This window comes from Oncorhynchus nerka, linkage group LG10 (genome assembly GCF_034236695.1).
Source record: "Oncorhynchus nerka isolate Pitt River linkage group LG10, Oner_Uvic_2.0, whole genome shotgun sequence".
In the NCBI taxonomy this organism is placed as follows: domain Eukaryota; kingdom Metazoa; phylum Chordata; class Actinopteri; order Salmoniformes; family Salmonidae; genus Oncorhynchus; species Oncorhynchus nerka.
In genome coordinates this window covers 33,280,866-33,302,858 of record NC_088405.1, presented here as the reverse complement: position 1 = coordinate 33,302,858, position 21,993 = coordinate 33,280,866, and the positions used below count along the sequence as shown (strand labels likewise).

The following is a 21,993-nucleotide window of genomic DNA, read 5'->3' as shown; positions in this document are numbered from 1 at the left end:
TATAAGGTTATTTCATGATGACAGAAGTGAGTGCTACGGGGCGATAGCCATTTAGTCCAGTTACCTTCGTTTTCTTTGGTACAGGAACAATGGTGGACATCTTGAAGCAAGTGGGGACAACAGACTAGGATAGGGAGAGATTTAATATGTCCATAAACCCTCCAGCCAGCTGGTCTGAACATACTCTGAGGATATGACTTGGGATGCCGTCTGGGCAGGCAGCCTTGCGAGGGTTAACATGCTTAAATGTCTTGCTATAACGGCGGTCACGGCGAAGACAGCTCACAGTCGGTGGCGGTACTGGGTTTTCCTCGAAGCAACGAAGAAGGTGTTTAGGTTGACCGGGAGCATGGCAATAGTCTCCGCTACATGGCTGGCTTTGTTTGAGTATGTGAAAAATCAAAAAAGTTCATGCAGATAGCCCGGAAGCTATTTGGTTAACTATTTAACTGACTATTTAGCAGTCTTATGACTTGGGGGTAGAAGCTGTTCAAGGTTCTACCAGGATTGGTTCCAGACTTGGTGCATCGGTACCGGTTGCCGTGCAGTAGGAGAGAGAACAGTCTATGGCGTGGTGGGAGTCTTTGACAATTTTTAGGGCCTTCCTCTAACAACGCCTAGTATAGAGGTTCTGGATGTCAGGGAGCTCGGCCCCAGTGATGTACTGGGCCGTACGCACTACCCTCTATAGCACCTTGCGGTCGGATGCCAAGCAGTTGCCATACCAAGCGGTGATGCAGCCAGTCAAGAAGCTCTCAATGGTGCAGCTGTATAACTTTTTGACGATCTGAGGACCCATGCCAACTCTTTTCAGAGTCCTAATGGGGAAGAAGCATTGTCGTGCCCTCTTTATGACTATGTCAGTGTTTTTGGACCATAATAGATCCTTAGTGATGTGGACAATGAGAAACTTGAAGCTCTCAACCCACTCCATTACAGCCCTGTCGATGTGAATGCGGCGTGCTCAGCTCTCCGTTTCCACCACACTCTCTCACGTCATCCCTATAGGCCAGGGGTGGGCAACTCCAATCCTCGGGGGCCTGATTGGTGTCACACTTTTTCTCCATCCCTAGCAAACACAGCTGATTAATCGAATTGCATTCTAAACTGAAGATCATGATTATGTTATTATTAGAGTCAGGTGTGTTAGCTGGGGCTAGGGCAAAACTGTGACACCAATCAGGGCCCTGAGGACTGGAATTGCCCACCCCAGCTATAGGCTGTCTCATCGTCGTTGGTGATCAGGCCTACCACCGTGGTCGGCAAACTTAATGATGGTGTTGGAGTAGTGCGCGCCACACAGTTGTGAGTGAACAGAGTACAGGAGGGGACTAAGCACGCACCCCTTAGGGGCCCCCGTGTTAAGGGTCAGCTTGGCGGATGTGTTGTTGCCTACCCTCACCACTTGGGGGCGTCCCGTCAGGAAATCCAGGATCTGGTTGCAGATGGAGGTGTTCAGTCCCAGGGTTCTTAACGTGGTGATGAGCTTTGAGGGCACTATGGTGTTGAACACTGAGCTGTAGTCAATGAACAGCATTCTCACGTAGGTGTTTTTCATTTGTGTAAGTGGGAAAGGGCAGTGTGGAGTGCAATAGAGATTGTGTCATCTGTTGATCTGTTGGGGCAGTACGTGAATTGGAGCGGGTCCAAGGTGTCTGGGCGTTGTTGATGTGAGCCATGACCAGCCTTTCAAATCAGTTCATGGCTATAGATAAGAGTGCTACGGGGTGATAGTCATTTAGACAGGTTACCATGGCGTTCTCAGGCACAGGGACTATGGTGGTCTGCTTGAAACATGAAGGCATTACAGACTGAGACAGAAAGAAGTGAACATGTCAGTGAAGACACTTGCCAGCTGGTCCGTCTAGCTCGTATTGTAGGTTGACATCACTGGGCAGCTCATGGCTAGATTTCCCTTTGTAATCCGTTATAGTTTGCAAGCATTGCCACATTTGACGAGCGCTAGAGCCTGTGTAGTAGGATTGATCTTAGTCCTGTATTGATGCTATGCCCGTTTGATATTTCGTCGGAGGGCGTAGTGGGATTTCTTATAATTGTTCAGGTTAGTGTCCCGCACCTTGAAAGCGGCAGCTCTAACCTTTTGCTCAGTGCAGATTTTGCCTGTAATCCATGGCTTCTGGTTGGGATATGTACATATGGTCACTGTGGGGACGACGTCATCGATGCACTTATTAATGAAGCCTGTGACTGATGTTGTAAACTCCTGTATGAATATGAATGAATCCCGGAACATATTTCAGTCTATGCTAGAGAAACAGTCGTGTAGCTTAGCATCCCCTTCATCTGACCACTTCCGTATTTAGTGCATCACTGGTACTTCCTGTTTGAATTTTTGCTTGTAAGCACGAAGGAGGATAGGATAGGATAGTCTCGAATGGAGCTTGTCCAGTTTGTCCAGTGATTGTACATTCGCCAATAGAACAGAGGTTTATTTACTCGCCATCGTAGGTTCATTAGGTTGCCCACATGTTGTCCTCTATATCGCCGTCTCTTTCTTTTCCAAGTGTCGGGGATTAGGGCCTGGTCCGGGGTCAGCAGTATGTCCTGCGCTGCCAACTCGTTGCAGTAGAAATCTTCATCTAAATTGAGGTTAACTGTTCTGATGTCCAAAAGCTTTTTTCGGTCATAGGAGACGATGGTGGAAACATTGTGTACAAAAAAAGTTAAGATCAGCACAAAAGAAACCCCACAAAATAGCAGAATTGGTCAGCAACCCGTAAAACAGCCTTTATTTGTAAAAATATTTTTACATAACTAACGGTACTATTGTGTTAGTTCAATGTAATGCTCAGGCATCCCTATTATATTAGATCTTATTTATGCCTAAAGTAAAGTGAATAAGAAAATGTATGGAATTGTTAAGGGGTGGTTAGAAAAGCCAAGGCATGCTGGATAGGGAAGGGAGAGAGGAAGCATACCACAGGACAAGGGGCATCCAGCCCGTCCAGGCCAGGTAGGCCCGGTTCACCCTTTTCTCCTTTAAAGCCTCGGAAACCCTGTTTGTGAAATCAACCTTGTAAACATCTGCACATTGCCCCTCCTTTACCGGCATTATACCCTGCTGGCTGATGAGAGGACCTGCTACCGCTCCGCTCGCAGACCAAAGCCTGTAGCTACAGGCACACCTAAACATGCAGGCGGCCCGGGACTGACAGGAACAGACTCACTGGAGTACGTGGGCCATGTTTCTGTTAGTCTTACCCTTGAAAAGAAAACCCCCTCAGATGGTTCATGGTCGCTGGTCCTGGGGTGATTATTCATTCTTAACCAATAATCATCCAGTCATTCAATGAATACCAAATCATTATCACGAATGCAGTTTGTATCTCTGGACTAATACTGTAGGAGACGCTTGGACCAAAACCACTTCAGGGTCAATTAGAGTCGGTTAAGAGGCAAAAGGAAGTCAAGATCAGAACACAGAGATTCCTGATTGTCAGTGCAGGTTATGTGGTATTCTGAGGGTCGCTCCTTCTTTTTGCCACCTGGCTTGCACATTGAACGCAGGACATACCAATGGACAGGGGGCATCTAATCCGGGTGCTCCTTGGTCCCCCTTATCCCCTTTAGTTCCCCTGTTGCCTTTCTTGCCCCTCTCTCCCTGCAAACAACAGTGCATTACAAGAGACAGGCTTTAGTTCCTCCTGGCTGGCTCGCCCACACAGTAAGCAAATATGTTTGCTTTTTGAAATCATGAAGCTTGTATTCTTACCTAAGGAATTTAGACATTTTACAGATAATTGAAGACCATAAAAGTAAGGATGATGTGCTTTTTTGGGGGTTTACGAAGAAGAGTACTGAAGTTTAAGAATGTATTGGCGGGGAAAGTAAGTGGAGGAAGTTAGTGAGTAGGGATACAGGCCAATGCTATTGGTGAGCGGGTTCCTTTAGTGCCTGAGATAACCTTCACAGACTTGTTGCAGGGATAGAAACACTTCACTGATTAATAAAATAAATAAAAAATATTCATATTTTACCTTTATTTAACTAGGCAAGTCAGTTAAGAACAAATTATTATTTTGATTCATCAACTGCTACAGGATATTACAAGGGTATCACTAGCCCTAACACAACATAACATTCATGAGCCATACAGCGGAAAAGTATGCTGTTGTTTGTGTACACTAAAAGGTGTCTGGACTGACTACTAGCTGGCTACAAGTAAACAAGCCACTTACAGTATCTTCAAAAGCTAATATTTTTCTCTCAAGAAATGGCATTCCTTTACTGCTGAAGTTGCAGTTATATAATGGACGTGAAGGGCTACAGTACTTACACGCGGAATTGTTACATTATGCACCTATAGCCTATATTCGGTTGATCTATTGGATCGTGCCTCCATGAGAATGTGTAATTTACGATAAATTCAGAGGCTAGTACTTATTGTATCATATTGCCAACCAAAGCAAACCTTGTAAAATATTATAGATATTATATGTGGGTATATGTATAAAACCTGACCACATTATTATTCAAACATCCGCTCACCAAGATCAAGGCCTTTGAAGGGGTTGGATTAGGGGCTAGACGAGTTTATCAAGAAGGAATTGGAATTGGAAGGATAATCAATCCTGGCCAACATATAATGCTCTCACAACGTTGCCCAAATGTTGCCCGAAAACCATCAACCTTGGCTAACGTTGTGGCAACGTTGTGAGAACATTACTTGTCAGCCAAGTAAAAGGAAATTACAGGCAGGCTTGCGGGGAAGGTAAGTGGTAAGAGGAGGAGGAGTAGGAAGAAGATGAACCCGGGACTACGACATTAGAATGCAGGAGGAGCAGGTTGCCAGGGTGTGTGAGAGGGAGAGAGAGGGCAACACGACCCGGCAAAAAGAGCCACGGGAAACAGAGCAGGGTGGAGGGGAGGAAAAGGGGATAGGAAGACCTGCGGAAACAAAGGAAGACAGGACAAGAGTAAAAACAGCACCACGATCCCACAACTGGCCACAGCACCTCCAACTGGTGTAGCAAAATACCTCACAATATCAATCTCTTTCCCCTTCTTTACACCCCATTTGAGCAGCAAATACATTTGATCCACAGATAGGAAGTAGCCATAACTGCCAATGTCAAATATTTCCTGCTGACATTTACATTTACATGAACCCAGTTGGAAGTGCTGAGAGGGTCAATGACATGTTGTGACCTTTAAGGTGGGAGTCAGAATATTAAGTCAGATGTTAATAGGAAGGAAGGAAACATTCTCCAAGGGGAAGGGGGGACATGGGTATATGAACCAAATAATCTCTAATACATTGGTAGATTTTTTTTTTTTGCAGTGGCTATTTTACAAAATGGGAGTGTAGCATTATGTGATTACTTTAAGAACAACATTTTCAGACACGACAGTACAAGGTAACCTTAGGTCGGACAATGTAAAAGAGAACACCCTTTTGACTTGTCTTCAAAGAAAACAGAATGTAATTTCTAAGGTCTTTGATGTGTCCATTCACATGTTCCAGTCCTCTCATTATCAAGTACAAACATCTTCAATCTCTTTTGATCCCCTGTCTCAATTTATACTACCTCAGTCATATTTGCATATTTTAACTAGATGAATTGAACTCTGAGGTAAAAAGGCCACTGCAAAACAAATACATTCACCTCAGAAAGGCAAAGGACATATGAATATCATTTTTTCAAACATCACCAAAATCACAATTGAAGGACACTCATCATTGGCTATTTTGGACACATTTTTCAGAAGATGAGGTTATTGATATTTAAATAACATTTTGATTCAGATTCGCCTACTTAAGAGAGCCTTTGAATCCACCATGGTCCTGCTCATATTACCTAATACAGGCCCACCATGCTTTTAAGAATAACAAACTTGACATCCCAATGGGCTTGCAAATGATTGATTGATGATGAACTATTACCAAAAAGACAAATGAAAAATGACAGTCTTTTTGATTAGTACTTTTCAATGAAGAATACCTTCGCTCATTTTGGTTGGGAGTATATCTAGTGTTGAGTGAAGTAGGAGCATGGAGGATCAGAAGCCATTTGAAATCCCATAGTTTATCAGAAGTACTAATTAGCAGAGAACATGTTATTGTCCTCTGGTTAGAAGCACATTGTACTCCAAGAAAGCAGTACAAGCACATAATTATCAGCTGTTATCTTACCCGGTTCCCTTTGAATCCTTGTGGTCCTATTAAACCCTGAGAAGAGGAAGTTAAACACAATATGATTTCCTGTGCAAGCATTGAGAGACATTGCCTTGAGTAATAGCTTCGTAAGTGAAGTAAGTAGTCTTGCAGGAGCCGATCTCTCGTGAGAGGAAGCGTGATGTACAAGTACACCCCCCGGACAGAACGCTATTGCAGGGCCTTACCCCCAATCCATCTCCTTAGTGACACATCGGATCCCATTTTTACAGTATTTGGTATGACTCGCCCAGGGATCGGACTCCCAACCCTCCAATCTCAGGGCGGACATGCGAACCACAAAGCCACTGATTTGGTAATAGCTTTGTGCTGTCAATCAATTTGATCTATCGATTCCCTCAGACTTAATTAAGAGATTATTTAAGGTACTAATGATGCTATGCTCCAAATTGCTCATTGCTCAAAACGTTGATTGTAAATGCAATAATGTATTTATTTGATGTTCTTGAGACTTAGGTAATTGGACAAACTACTTACAGGGATGCCTTGAGGCCCAATTGGTCCTGGTTCTCCTGAATCTCCCTTGTAACCCTGAATTAATAGAAAAATAACAATATAAATCATTCATCTCAAATAGATAAATAAGCTCTGTTTTGACTGATAGCTCTTATGTGGTGTGTGTGTGTGCTACTTTAGTGTGTGTGTTGTAAGTACTCACTCTATCTCCCTTCAGTCCTGCTGGCCCTGCCACACCAACTGGTCCTATCAGGCCCTTTAAGTTTAAGGACAAGATGACAATCAGTGAATGCAGACATTACAATGGGAGGATATCCAAAGGAAAGAGATTATTGCATTTCCGTCAATAGATCAACAAGCTTTCTGGAGCCCTTACGTGCCAAAAGAGGAGTTAACCAACTCTGTTTATGTTAGTCATGATTAAATAATAGCCTATTGATTGATTAGGTATTGGTGTTCTCTAGGTTACCCCACTATGCATGTTACACCAAGCTTGTTGAGCTAAAGAATGAACAGGAACAAAAAAAGGAGAAAAATATGATTAGTAAAAGAGGTCAGCTGCAGCTCTCGCTCTCCCTGTGGAAGTCAGGATTCGACAGGAGGACCTTGCATCTCAGGCAGATACTACAGCATGTACAGATAGTTCAGCATGTACAGCATTTTGCCTGACAGAGCCATACTGCCATACCGTCCTGTATACATATCAACATGCAGCATGAGCATCCCAGCATGCTCTCCTGGTAGGACATCACAACGCCAGTTCAAAGCATTTCACTGCTTGCATATGATCATAGGAGAATTACAACGGTATGTTTTGAAGATTTGCAATGGCATGGACTCGGACCCTCAGTTTGTCATGACTTTATGCAAGTAGGCTGAATCTTGAGGTCTGATTTCGGAACTCAGATGTCCTTATAGATCTTCCATTGACGTCAACACATGATTTAAGTCTGGGTTACCCATGCACATCTCAAGTTAGGATTCAGGCTGTAATGAACAAGTGGGACTAATTCTTGCCATTTACTACTTCAAAACATATACGCACTGAGAGGAGAAACATCAAAGGGCCCATTTTAGGACCATGACACGTTCCAATGCCAGACAGACATGGGACACAGTCATGTGAACATCGTCCCTATGCCAGAGCAATCCTCAAAAAATGCCTAAAAACAGAACTGTTCTCTCTGCAGACAACCAGACAGACTACAAGACAGGACAGACAGGACAAGCATGTAGGAAAGGCAAGCAGACAGACAGACAAGACACCAGCGCAGACAGACATGCAAATAAGCCATGGGGGGAGCAGAGGAGGGGAGGTGGGGTAGGGGAGGAATGTGTGTTGGGTGGGTACAGGACTTGCGCCACTCACCACTGGACCAGGCCTGCCGTCTAAACCATGAGCCCCCTGGACAGTGTGTAAACATTTAGAGAGCAGAGATGGAGAGTTGGAAGGTAGGTGGTGGGAGAAGGGGAGGAGGAGGTGTGGAGGGGGGAGAGGGTAAGGGGTGAGTGAGTGAAGCAGTGATTCGTGACTCAAAAACACATCCAGTTGTTGATGAAGGGTGATTGTGTTGTGATGATGTGAGAACAGTTACTCCTTTTATAGGTGCAGTTGATTATCACTGTCAAATAATTAAGTCCTGACATTTGATAAAATTGTGTTTTTCAGAAACATAAGCATGGTTCAACTTCTTTCTATAGTTGATGTCCATATAGAAAGCAGTTTGAAGTGTGAAGGTTTAAGTGTCTATGATGATTTGCAAATTTCATGTCTTGTACCAACATTGATTAGCATATACATAATATCCCTCATCATTTCCATATAAAAGGAGTTACTGAGCCATCGACGATGTGACTAGAACATGTACTGAATATCAACAATGACCTTGACTCCCAAGAAGTAAACCAGAAGTAAGGAAGAGACCCCCAGTGATTCATATCAAACCTATTCCTTAACATGCAATTAAATATAGAACTATATATATTTACAGAATTCCAGAGAGATTATCAGAAAACTAAACAAAAGTTGGCATAATGAAGAAAATTATTAACTCTTTCCATCTAATAATAATAATTATTGAGTTATCTAAAAAAAAAAAATATGACAATGGTAATGTATATTGTAGATGACATGTTTTAGTTTTCATATTAGTGATTTTATTGCCCTTATGTACTGCAGCAACCATCCATCCATGCACTTTGAAAACATTAATGCAACCATTGAGCAATCAAACCATCATTGGTTAGGCCTAGTTATAAAGTGACATGACAACATCAGAACAGTCATGCTGCCTGGTTCTAAGACACAAAAGCCTGAACAAAGAGTACACCCACTCTACTTTGGTTTCCAGGAGTCAAAATACAACTTATAATGGCAAAATGGTCAAAGAGATGATCAAATTGGTGTACTTACAGGAAGCCCAAGATGACCCCTGTCCCCTTTATCGCCTTTCGAACCAGATGCTCCCTTCTCTCCCCGTATGCCTATGCCTGGCTCCCCCTAAAAGAGGCACAGAAAATACATTATTCACGTTTACTACATAGGCATTACACCAACTTACTAAAACCACCGATTTGAGAGAGTACTGACAACTACAGTATCAAAGGATTCTGGAGGTACAGTAAGACATTACAGAGGTTACCACAATCAACTCTTACCTTTGGCCCTCCCAGTCCTTCAGGTCCCTGAGGGGTAAAATAAACAATTCCAGTCAGGATATGTCAATCACTTCATGTAAATATGGCATATTATCAGGAGGTTTAATAGATATTTCTGAGGGCTTATATTGCCTAATAGTGTACTCACCGCAGGGCCAACTGGTCCTTGGGGTCCTGGAGGACCTGGAGGCCCGTATACCTAAAGACAAACACCAGGTAACGTCATCAATGCATACAATTCCTCATTAGTGGGTTCACTCAAACATCACGTCCTCTGAATCTGACCCCTCTAAAGTTCACTCAAACACGCACGGGTCATTAAAAACAATGAGATACACAGTGGAGGGGATCCCTTACCATGTCTGACATTCCTCCCTTATCTCCGGACTCACCCTTCTGACCCTGAAGCATCAAGTCACATGAATACAAGGTTAACATAGGCTACTCGCATGAATAAAACACCGCTGTACACCCAATCAGCACTGTACAGATGGCTAGTATTGCGAACAGTATTTTGCTGCTACCCAATGCCAGGTCAGACACTGCCTACTGTATACTCAGATGCAGTCTGAGGGGCACCATTGCGTACCATTGCGCCTGGTAATCCAATGGGACCAGGAGGCCCAGAAACCCCCTTTTCACCAGTAGGGCCATCTAAACCCTACAGAACAAGGAAAGGGGTGATAGTGATTCAAATGTTGTCAGTGTGTTCAAATCAGGGATTGGTTTTGGTTAATTTCCATATCAGAGTGTCAATTAATACAAAATAGACGATTACATTTTTAAAATCAGATGTTAAAAGTTAACATTAATCTTGAATGTGCCAAAACCGTTGACCAAATATATCACATACAGTTTTTTAGTTTTGTCTGGTTACCTACAGATTCTGGCTGTAAGGGCATGAAATTGCCGGTAATGAGGGACGCAATGCTGCCCATCCTTTCTCAGTGTCTACACACACAGACGATGCTAGACAATCACACAATTTCTCGCAAGCAGTTATTTAATGGTTAATAAACCCACACATAGAGTGTGTTGATATGACTAACACAAATAATCATACAAGAATGGTGAAGGAAAAGTCTCGTAGACGCTGCAGTATTTGGGATGTGTTTTGGCTATATGGTATGATGAGTGTAGCCCACTCCACTGTCAGTACTGGAGTAGGTATATTACTGAAGCCTAAAAAAGGTTTCTAATGAGATAATACGAGGTACAATACGTGGTACAAAGAGCTAGCTCCAGTCCCTTTCTTCTGGGAATTATTCTTTTTATTGAACCTTTATTTAACTAGGCAAGTCAGGTAAGGACAAATTCTTATTTGGCCTACCCTGGCCACACCCGGACGAGGCAAGGTCAATTGTGCCCCACCCTATGGGACTCCCAATCACGGCCGGATGTGATACAGCCTGGATACGAACCAGGGACTGTAGTGACGCCTCTTTCACTGAGATGCGGTGCCTTAGACCGCTGCGCCACTCGGGAGGCCAGATGACAGTGCTACTGTAGTGTTCTGGCTTTGGTGTGGGAGTGTGTGTAGTGTCTGGGGTTCCCCAGTTACTCACAGGTGATCCAGATGGGCCCATGTCCCCCTTATCTCCTTTGGTTCCGGAGAAACCCATCAGGCCCCCCTCCCCTCTGGGGCCTTCAGGGCCGGCTGGGCCAACAGGACCTGCCTCTCCAGGCTTCCCCCGAGGACCCTGGCACACAAATTAGACATTGTTGCCATTGTTGTCCTTACTTTTATCATTATTGTCATCGCCATGTTGTTGTTGATGCTGTGTTTTATCATACATGACAGGTTAACAATGCACATTTATACTGAAGAATAGACAATAAGAGGGTGATCTGACCTTCTCTCCGTCAAGACCTGAAGGGCCTGGAAGGCCAACTTCACCCTTTGTTCCTGGTGTTCCGGGGCCTCCTTGAGGGCCAGGTAGTCCAGGTGGGCCCTGGATCGATAAAGAAACAGATCAGAATGACTTATTGAAAACATATGCTGTATGTCTAGTACTGTATTCATATTAGCAAACATTGTATTGGAATTACAGTGGCAAAATACAGTCAGCCTTTAAATGGTCTGTCGGACAACATGGCTGTCTTTCTGTTACAACGACCTGCATAAAGAAGGCCTATGCACTTCTAATGCATCATTAACAGACTTTAGAGTTGTCCACTCACCATCAAAGGTACATTCCGAATATCCTAAGGAGAAAAAAAAACAATGTTATAGAAGTCCTGTAACAATTTATAATACTTCATGAATCAAACAATTGACATAAGGCAGTAAATAATTGGTGATATACATTTTCATTGTTGATGATTTCTGATTTTCCTGGCTCCCCTGCTGCACCTGGAGGACCCTAAAGTTAAGGGGGGAAAAAAATCAAATGTTTTGGTGCAAATCTCCTAAATCTCCTTTTGACATGAATGCATGCGTTATGACAGAGCCTGCACTTACTCTTGGTCCAGCTGGGCCATCAGATCCTTCTTCCCCCTGGAGGGTGATGAAAGGTATGACAGTTAGCCTCTTTCCTTTCAATTATTAACCTCAACACAGTGTTCAACACTAAAAGGATGGGATCCAACGTTACTGTAGCAAATGAGAGGATCATGTTAAGTGATCATACATTTCCTGTTGTGCAAAAATGTCAACTGAGGTTATGGAACGTTCCCATCTCACCTTGACACCTTGGTCGCCTTTGTCACCCTGGTAAAGAGAACACATCATTTTAAGGGGTCCCCGTGATATTATTAAACCAAGATGTATTTTTATAACAATTCTACAGCCTCTATTTGGGTAGCTATAGTACCTTGAATCCTGATAGGCCTGGAAGTCCTGGTGTCCCTGGTTCTCCTTTGATGCCAGTCCCCACTGTGCTGGGTTCACCCTTGTCACCCTGCCACAGAACAGAACATGGACAGAGTTGTTATAAATGGATCATTTGTGTACCTGTTTGACATTTTACTGCATTGTTAGGAGCTAGCTAGTAACATACGCGTTTCACTGCGCCCGCTATAACATCTGCTAAACTGTATACACAGCCAATAAACTTTGATTTGAATTTGACAGTGTGCAGGACAACACTTGCTCTAGTGTATAACACTGACACTGCCCCATTTGACTGTGCCATTGATGGGAGTTCAGTAGTGCAGCACTGGTTGGTCTCACAGAAGACACAACGGACCTACATGGATCTAAATCAAAGTGAATGACATGAAAACATCCAACAGCACAGCCTCTTGTCCACAGCTTTAGATCTCAACCCCTCAACACAGGCACAAACTCAAATCTGCAAAAAAAAATATCACGGCATTCTCCAACAAGATAATGTTTTCACACATTTGCAAACTCTCTGGAAACAGGAATGTGTGGGTCATGTTAGTTAATGACTTCTCTGAAATGTTCCACTGTCACATGGGACATGTTATGATGACGCCACACCACTGCAGTACAAGCAGCTATAGTAAGAAAGCCATTAAAGGCCCAGATGTTTCAGTCCATAAGTAATGCAAAGATCAAAGTAATTCTACAGAAACCGATTGGGCAGCCTAACAGAGGAGAAAGCTAAAGAAGCAACTCAAGACGAATCGCAGCTCTAGTGGGTCACAAAGACAAACAATGAAAAGATAATAGACAATTGACTTGATGGAGCTCTGGTTGTTATGGGAACACTCATGATTGACAGACACAGAGCACAAACACAATGCCCATTCCAGGCCTACCCTGTAGCCCCTCTTTCCATGAATACCAGGTGTTCCAGGGGTACCAGCTTGACCCTTTACAGTGGAAGGAAGACAGAGTTTTAGTACCCAGATAAATATAGGCCTTTACACTCTGTGTTAGCCACACCATTTCAAGGAAATTACCTTTCTTCCAGGAGTGCCTGGAAAACCTGGCTCTCCCTACGGTGGCCAAGATGGCACAAAGGTCAAAGGTGGGGGAAATGAGAGAAGACAGAAATAGGGAAAGTTGTTATTCAGTAAGGCTCTTTTCATCAGTAGCCATGCCACATCTTCCAAACAAGCATTTTTCATTCATTTTGTAATAGTCTGATACAGCATCGGGCCTGTTTACATCCATGTGTTTGTCAGTTTTCTTGGAAGAACAGAATTCCCTCAGTACAGCATGCAATGGGATCAATATTTGGAAAGGCATGTTGGAGTTGGTGCATTCTATGCTCGCATATAGCTGGTCTAGGTTTGGACATGGAACTGTCGCTGATTGTCATTCGTCAAGAGCTTCTAGCTCACCGCAAGCCAATTAACCCTAGAAATTGGTTGTTATAAATAGTAAAGGAACACATGATAGTTATTTAATTCATCTCTGTGTTTGCTCCCCTCTTCAATTGGCCAGCTTAACGAGCGGACGCACGGCGGATGATGTACGGTCACAGCTGTGACCACAGGACCCACATGGGTTTATAGCGCTTATGGAAGGTTGTGGGTGCGCCCGAAATGGCACCCTATTTCCTATGAAGTGCACCACTTTTGACCAGAGCCCAGGTCAAAAGTAGTGCACTATATAGAGAATAGGGTGCCATTTGGGACACAATCCGTCTCTCTCGCTTGCTTTTACTATATCTACTTGGCTTGCTGAGACTGAAAAGTCACAGAGAGTTACGAGGGTGACTTGTTACTCTCGTAACATTTATGCCCCATTTCAAATTACTAATCATCAATGTCAAGATATGGTTCTTAAATCCAGATGAAGAACAACTATTGGACCTGGGAGTATTATTCAGAGCCAAAAAAGACATGCACTATTCATCATTGGTTTGACATGCATTTTAGGGAACAGTTGGATTAGGAAATGCTTTGTCAGGCAACAATACAATCCAACAGAATACTGAGAAAGAAGGCTGGTAGTTCTTTAAGCATACAGTTTAGTTTCCTCCAAACATAACGATGGTCATTATCGCCAAACAGTTATATTTTTGTTTCATCAGACCAGAGGACATTTCTCTAAAAAGTACGATCTTTGTCTCCATGTGTAGTTGCAAACCGTAGTGTCATGCACAAAGTAGATGTCCTAACCGACTTGCCAAAGCTATAGTTTGTTAACAAGAAATTTGTGGTGTGGTTAAAAAGCGAGTTTTAATGACTCCAACCTAAGTGTATGTAAACTTCCGACTTCAACTGTATATAAGGCATTCTCAAAAGTATTCATAGATCAACCAGTCTGGGGAGGAACAATCTGGAGGGAGGAAGATACTGGAGTGGCCCAATTATTTAATCTCAGAAACACTGTATGGTTTAGGACAAGGGTCAAAGGTCAGGGGCTACTTTCACATGGTGGTCTACCTTCAACACTTGTTTCCCAGGCATTCCTGGTATACCAAAGTCCCTCTAAGAGATCACATTGATTATCAATAACTACAGTCACAGCGTTCTCAAACAAGATGCGGGACAACACACATACAGTATTGCATGTTTGGGTTGACGAAACACACTGAAGCTCAAATGAAACATACTAATTGGAAGCACATCAACCAACCAAAACATACTTCTTTGTTTGCCATATCATGTTTTAAAGTAATGAAAACAAATGATCAATGTCCATGACCAAGATCCTTAAGAATAAACCCTGATTACATGAACAAATAAGAACAGAGACACAGGGAGGAGTGATAGAACGTCCCTGGCGGAGAGAGTAAAGGCGGCAGGCTGACTCCTAAGGGTCTGACAAAGGGGCAGGTGGCATCGCCCAATTTGGCAACCCCTACCCTCCTCTCCCCCTCCTGACCGACAGACACACAGCAAGTGCATTTCTGCTGGAGCCTCTGACAGGTGCTGTGGTTGGGGCTCACCACGGAGGGAGGGTGAGGGTGGTGCGTCAGTAGACTGCAGACTGTACTGGAGCCAGAGCCCGGCCCTGCAGCCACAGCCTGCCCAGCTGCCCCATGAACGCTTTCACACCAACCTGTCAGGGGATCGAAACGTGGGGATAGAGTGTCCATCCGTTTCTGGGAAGATGAAAGCACCGGGCGGGCCTCCTGTCCAGAACCCTGACCAGGGTGGGATCAGGGCAGGTGAGCGGTGACGGCTCTAATCACATGGAGGGGCCCTCAGGGGCCCCCAGCAAACACAGCACAGAAACAGGAAGCTTTGATCCTCCTGCTTCTCCAATCAGCTCACACCATTCCTCCCATCTACTTAGCTATCCCTTCCCGTCACCGTCACTCTCCACCCCCTGGTTCTATATTCACACCGGTGTGTGTGTGTGTGTATGATACTCCATGGGCGTAATCTGTCGACTGACATGCCTGCTGCTTGATTTATCAATACGCTAATCTCTTCATTGAAACGACGCGGACATGGCCTTTCCAGTTCAGAGGAAATGCCCTGAGGGTAACAGGGGAATAGATTCATCATCTGTTCAAAACAAAATGTAATGATCCCTCTGATACACCAGTAAAGAGGGCGTAAACAGTGTGAGATACTGTAAGATGGCCTTAGAATGGCCACCGCAGCTACAAGCACTGTCAGAGCGGATCTGAGGCAAGTGAAAGGAATAATAGCACTAGGTAGGTGAATAGAGAGGCCTACTTTCTGTCTTCCTCTCAGTTCTAATGTGCTTTCCAGCTGTGTTGGTCTAGGGCTCTCTGATTTTGAGGGAGAGTGAGGGTAGAGGAAGGGAAGATCCCCATTCAGTCAATCAGACAGACAGTCTGTGTCTGAAACGCTAGGCTTGGCAAAGCCTACCTCCCCACACACCTCTTCCCCCCCTGTGTTCTGAGCACCACTGTCACCTTATCCTGTCTCTGGGTCTCTGTCGTCTGCTTACCTTGACAGGAGCGTCTCAGAGTGCCCACACAGCTCTGACCCAAGGGAGAGATGAAAAGCAGGCTTTTCTAACAGTCTAACAGGCTCATTAAATCAACCGGCCCTCTAGACCGGGGGAGAGACATCCGTCATTACAGGCCTAATGGCGAACCACTGTACAGTAATGGTGAGCTAGCCATTATGAAGGCGGAGCAGAGGAGAGCAGAGGAGGAGGTCTATGGCTGTCCTGTCTACTTCCTCTATGTCTAGCCTGGCATCTGTAGCCTGGCGACTGTAGTCTGGCGTCTGTAGCCTGGCGTCTGTAGCCTGACGACTGTAGCCTGGAGACTGTAACCTGCTGAGTGAGGGCCTTGAGAGATATATAGCTCGGTCAGACTTGTGGTCGGCACCATGTGGACATTAACGATGATGGCCCATGCCACAAACCTTTACCTGTTCTTTTTATTACAATCTGGTTGTACAATACAGTAATCCTGATCCAACATTGTGAGTACAAATATAGAACAAAGTTCCCCTGGGCAGAGGCAAACCCCATATCCTAAGGTGAATCTAGTGCAGCTTTGAAGTGTTTGCCTGCAAAAGCACTTTCTCTTTAGTATAATGTTTTTTGAGCCATTCCTCTCACAACCCACTGTGAGAGGAATGGCTCGAACACTGTTGCTGTGGATACCGTGTCTCTGCTAAAAGCACCCTTCCTTGAAGTGTTTTTCCCTCTCTTTCCCAATCCCTCCATATGTGGAGTCTAATGGGGGAAACACACGCCGTCTTCTACTACTGTGTCGGGCATCTCGGGACGAGGGTGTGGGAATGTTCACCATGGAAACGGGTGGGACTTAAAGTACGGCAGGGGGCTGACAGATAAGAAAACAAGTGGCCGGACTGCATCAGTCGGTCATGTCACGTAGAGGCCAGTGTCTATGAGAGACTGAGAAGGCCTGGGGGCCACATGTGTTCAAATCCCATAGGGGAATGGTGTGGATGAGAGCAGCCCAGTTTTTGTTGTTGAAGCATTGAGGTCTGCAGCGATGGGCAAAACAGACGCATTTCTTCTGGAAGGCTCCTCCCACCAACATGTGGCGCCTTCTCTGACAAGGCGTTTTTCATTCTAGGATTGTTTGGTCTGTTTCTTTGATTGCACGACATGATGTATAAGATCAATCATCCGATGCACATTTGCCCACATATTGTGATGACTGAAATAAACGTTTGCCTTCTGATTTAGGAAAGCATCAACGGTAAGATCATTTAAAGACGATTTGCAATTTCAACAGCGCAAACTCTATTAGGGTAAGTATCTTAAACAAGCAATAACAAACTCAAGTCAGACATCCACAGTGATCAAATTCTCTTTAAAATTCTTGCATTCGATATCTTGCCATGCGAGGTGATATTGACGAAAATAACTTCTTAAGATGCCACACTCTACATATGACTTCCATTAGACCTTCCCTCCCATCTCCCCTATGAGACCTGTCTTCCCCTCATCTCCCTACAGTGTGGATGGAGACGACATCAGAAGGAATACATGGGCAAAGCAATCATGCTATTTCAAATAGAGGAAATCAAAAGACAACCAATGGTACCAAGGGAAATAAGTATTCCACTCATCAGCATCTAAGCCTCTGGGCTCTGAGGCCTGTCATGGTGGTCCCTTGACTGAAGAGGGAGGTGAATATTCCACCCGACTAACCAGGAGGGAATTACACAGGAGAAGGCTGTGCCACTTGGGCTTTTTGAACTGGGATGATATCTCGACCAGACTCAGGAACCAGCCCAGGATTTGTCTATGTCTACAGATAAAGACTCCCGGTTTACTTTAGATATTAACAACCTGGCTGCTGTACACCCACTACCACATGTTTTCACTGGGAGGTTCCTCTCCTATGAGGCTTTTCGTGAGACAATTCAGCCCATTCATGAAAATATATTAACGGACCAAAGCCAGTGGGGTGTGGTCTCTGGGGTGCATTTGTGCCTCAGCAGGTGTTTGGCTAAACAATAAGCTGCCAGAACTCCCACATTGTGTTTTTGACAGTCCGAGAAATTGACATTGAGCCTGTGAGACACCATTGCTCATACTACCTATCTAACCAACAACACAGAGAGAGAGAGAGAGAGAGAGAGAGAGAGAGAGAGAGAGAGAGAGAGAGAGACATAATAAGGCTCTTACCCTCAGCCCTAGGTCTCCCTTCAGTCCCTACGGAAGGAGAGAGAGCGACACAGATACACACAAAACAGTTACATATTATAAAGGATTCCTTTGATTTATTTTTTAATACACGAACATACAGCTAGTCGAAGTTGAGAGGTCGACCCTCTCTCCTTCTGCCTCTGTAAATGTAGTTGCACTCCTGTAGAATGCCACCAGGTGGTGCAATAGACTCTGAAAGCAGTGGACTTGTGAACGAACGTTTGTCGCAGCTACAGAAAGGTATTGGACCTCCATAAGGAACAGGGTGCAGTGGGAACATGGGAGAGTTTGTATTTCAATGCCTTCACATTTCAGTACCTCAAACACCTCGGAACATCTAAAGTGCAATTACAAACTTTCAAAGGGGTGAAATGCTCCTCATAAGAACATGGACATGGCCTTAGTCTTGGTCGCCCTCCGGGTAACCTGCTGTAGGGTTGACCAACCTCCTCATAAACCGGGCCGAGCTTTTTGAGGCTCTGTCATGGGAAAACAGTGCGATTGAGGAAAGCTGGAGTTTACAAGGCTATAACATAACCGGGAGCTTGGAGCTGTAGGTTCTTCCAGAGTTCCCCAAAATAGGGGTCAAACATAAGTCATTAAATGGCAATTGTCATACAGAAATATCTATTTTTACAAACTCGCCCAGTTTGAATCAAACTTTCAATATATCACTTGAGGTAGTGTACTAATGACTTTGAGCATGGATCATAGAGGGGCTGTGGTTTGCTGACAGCCAAACAGTTTGACATTGCCCAGATGGCTAAGACGTTTAACCTGCTCTAGAGGCTCGTGTGGATGTGACCCCGTTCTGTTGGGGGATGTGAGAGCCATGCAGGCTGTTGCGGTCTCTCTCTCCCTCAATCCCCCCCCCCCCCCCCCCCCCCTCTCTGTGCAGTCACACTGTGTGCTGGCTGAACCCAGCTCAGTGAAGGGCAGAGGCTGTGAGAGTGAGCCCTCCAGAGGAAGTCCATTAAGCCACGGAAAGGTGGAGAAGGACAGGCACGTGGAGAGTTTAAGAGGCACGGCTCTCTCCGCCCCCACAGTACTTCAAAGCCAAGGTTAGCTCCGACAGCAGCCCAGTGGGAGAGAGTGTGTATGGGTTTGTGTGAGAAGAATGGTCCCTTGACCAATGATGGTATGAGACTGTGTCCATCCCTGGATTTCCTATACAGTATAGTATAATACTAAAGCAGAATGTGAGAGCAGAGGGAGAAAGAGCCCATGTTTAGTGGGGAGAAAGGCTACAGTTGGGCCTGGGTATATAAATAGAATTAACTGTGAGTAGTTTAAGCTCTTAATACAAAACCTGGGCTATTTCAGTGAGGCAGGAAGTAGACTGAGGTACAGGAATGGCTGCATGCTGATTTCTGATCCTGCTGATAGTGTGGTCAGTGGTACAGGTCAAATGAGACTGATCAACAGGTAATAATGTTCATAAAAAATACCTTGGGGCCTTCGGGACCAGCAGGGCCAACATCACCCTATGGAAGAAAGACACAGAGGTCAAACGGGGAGACACAGAATGAGAGAGAAGAGGGTGAAAATGAATGAATGAAAAGGTAACCGGATGCAGAACTGCAGACGACAGCAAGACAGATAGGTCACAATGATTTTACCAATCCACCGTTCAGCAACTGGACTTCCTGTGACTTGTGCTAGAGAACACAGCCCTTTGGCGATCGGCACATTCTCTGTATGAATGTAGCCTTTCTGACAAGCAGCAAACAGAGTGTTTATTCATCAAGTCGTGGGATGATTAAAGGAAATATCTTCCCTCTGGTTGTGCCTTAATCCCAGCAGGTGCTTGATAATAAATACAAAATAATTCCACTACTAAAGGAAAAATAGACGGTCCTTACTTTTCCTCTATCGTGAAATACCTATAAATCATGCACGGCACAATTTGTGAGTTTCTAGAGACCACAAATTCCAATTGAACTATGTGTTTAAGCTTAAATTGAGATCCAAAACCTACCTTTATTCCTGGCATGCCTGGCTCACCCTAAAATGACAAAAAGGTTCATATAAAGTCACTGTAACAAACAGCACATGTATAGTAGACACGCCTCCTCTTTCATTACATGGATAGGTCAACAAAAGAGTAAGCACTACTTTAATTCAATTTGGGGAGTTCAAAGACTGGTTGAGATGGCCATATCTTGCCACAGTCCAGTTGAGGGAAGGTATTCCTTGTTGTGAAAGCCAATCAAAAGATACAGTGCACACTTCTTTCAACTTCTGGCTGTGATATGAACTTGGTTTAGTTTTTAATGGAGAAATTGGTTGGGCGAGCTGCTACAAAAAAGCCCTTCCTGTCTGTTTCCATGCTTCACAATCTAAATTCCCCATTCTTAATAATCCATGGCAATAAACAGGAGAAATATAGTCCTCTAGTCCAATAGCAACACAGAGAACAGGAATAAACACCCTGAAGGCTTCCCAACATGAACATCAGATACAGAATGACGAAGCTACACGTGACAATCGAGAGATATGGGCCAATCACGGATCATTTGCGTTTCATACGTGGAGCTATAAGTAGTGGTAATACGTGTCCACTTGTATGTAGTCTATGTATAATGGTGTTGATTATGGAGAATAGAAATGACGTTTACCTTCATCCCTGGCAGGAGCTGGAGAAAATGGGAAAGGAAGATAAAGAAGTCACAAGCATGTCAATACCAAATTTCCATTAGGAAAATACATAAGTCCAGGAAATAGCAAGAGGCATAAACCAAACTCACCCTTGGATCTTTTCCAGGTTTTCCTGGTTCACCGGGTTTACCCTACACCAGATTAAGAAAAAATATACATCACCGATACAATAATTTTCTGGGCAAACACTCATAGAATTTCCACTTCCATGGCCATAGCCTTTGCCTCAATGCAGTCGCTGGTCCAGTCCTGATTGTGGTGGTCAGCTGGCTGAGGGGACTCACCGGTGGTCCACTTGCACCGTTCAGTCCGGGGGTCCCTGAGGGGCCGGGAGGTCCTGGTGGGCCCTGAGCTCCAGGCTCACCCTGCTGAGAGACCTACAGTTACCATCTGCTACGTGATGCTAGGCCATGCCAACGCAACACATCAAAGCACTCCACATACTGGGAGTTTTATGGCGGGCAATATTAGCAAGAATCTAGACTTATCGGGTGTTTCTTTTCATTAAGCACCATGTTTGGAGAGAATACCACTTTGAGTTCAAATGAGGATATATTTGTGTTTTTGTGTGCTTCAAATGATTTATCCTGTCAAAAACCAGTTTGTGTTTTCAACAGTACCAACTCATTGAAATAAAAAAGGCACACGCTGTCTTTTCTGCAGCATCTTACGATCTCGACGTGACGTGTTAACTTCAAGGCACCAAAAGCGCCAACTGATCTCTCTTTAGTGTCACTCTGAAGAAACTCAACTGTGAGCCAGGGGAATTAACCAACACAAAATAGAAGACTAAACAAAATCAAGATGAACATATTTACGAGGAACAGATACGAAGAGGAAAGAGGCCTACACCTCAACTAACCATGTCTTGATATTCCAATGTCTAGCTTACGATCCCATTGACCTATGTCTCAAACATCTACTTTCTTTATTTGACCAAACTCAGAAAATACACTTTCTTAGAAATGTATTTATTGTCTTACACACTAAGTCCATATCTCTCCATATCTCCAAGGTAATTTCCATTTTATACAAAGGACTGTCTAGA

General features: G+C 44.3%; 1 protein-coding gene across 1 annotated transcript in view; it reads right to left on the bottom strand.

The window, feature by feature from the left end:
• Positions 1 to 21,993, bottom strand: part of LOC115135177 (collagen alpha-1(XIII) chain-like) — a 52,381-nt gene that overhangs the window by 8,661 nt on the left and 21,727 nt on the right. The window contains exons 12-36 of the mRNA XM_029669573.2: positions 21,230 to 21,310; positions 21,035 to 21,076; positions 20,906 to 20,923; positions 20,266 to 20,292; positions 19,736 to 19,771; positions 18,267 to 18,293; positions 13,181 to 13,216; positions 13,037 to 13,090; positions 12,124 to 12,210; positions 11,994 to 12,020; positions 11,772 to 11,807; positions 11,617 to 11,673; positions 11,492 to 11,515; positions 11,164 to 11,262; positions 10,876 to 11,010; positions 9,900 to 9,971; positions 9,668 to 9,712; positions 9,459 to 9,509; positions 9,311 to 9,337; positions 9,066 to 9,152; positions 8,022 to 8,057; positions 6,855 to 6,908; positions 6,674 to 6,727; positions 6,155 to 6,190; positions 3,536 to 3,622 (exon numbers count right to left, since the gene is read on the bottom strand). Of these exons, the coding sequence (XP_029525433.2) occupies positions 3,536 to 3,622; positions 6,155 to 6,190; positions 6,674 to 6,727; positions 6,855 to 6,908; positions 8,022 to 8,057; positions 9,066 to 9,152; positions 9,311 to 9,337; positions 9,459 to 9,509; positions 9,668 to 9,712; positions 9,900 to 9,971; positions 10,876 to 11,010; positions 11,164 to 11,262; positions 11,492 to 11,515; positions 11,617 to 11,673; positions 11,772 to 11,807; positions 11,994 to 12,020; positions 12,124 to 12,210; positions 13,037 to 13,090; positions 13,181 to 13,216; positions 18,267 to 18,293; positions 19,736 to 19,771; positions 20,266 to 20,292; positions 20,906 to 20,923; positions 21,035 to 21,076; positions 21,230 to 21,310 (1,335 nt within the window). The remainder of the gene's footprint in view (positions 1 to 3,535; positions 3,623 to 6,154; positions 6,191 to 6,673; positions 6,728 to 6,854; positions 6,909 to 8,021; positions 8,058 to 9,065; positions 9,153 to 9,310; positions 9,338 to 9,458; positions 9,510 to 9,667; positions 9,713 to 9,899; positions 9,972 to 10,875; positions 11,011 to 11,163; positions 11,263 to 11,491; positions 11,516 to 11,616; positions 11,674 to 11,771; positions 11,808 to 11,993; positions 12,021 to 12,123; positions 12,211 to 13,036; positions 13,091 to 13,180; positions 13,217 to 18,266; positions 18,294 to 19,735; positions 19,772 to 20,265; positions 20,293 to 20,905; positions 20,924 to 21,034; positions 21,077 to 21,229; positions 21,311 to 21,993) is intronic.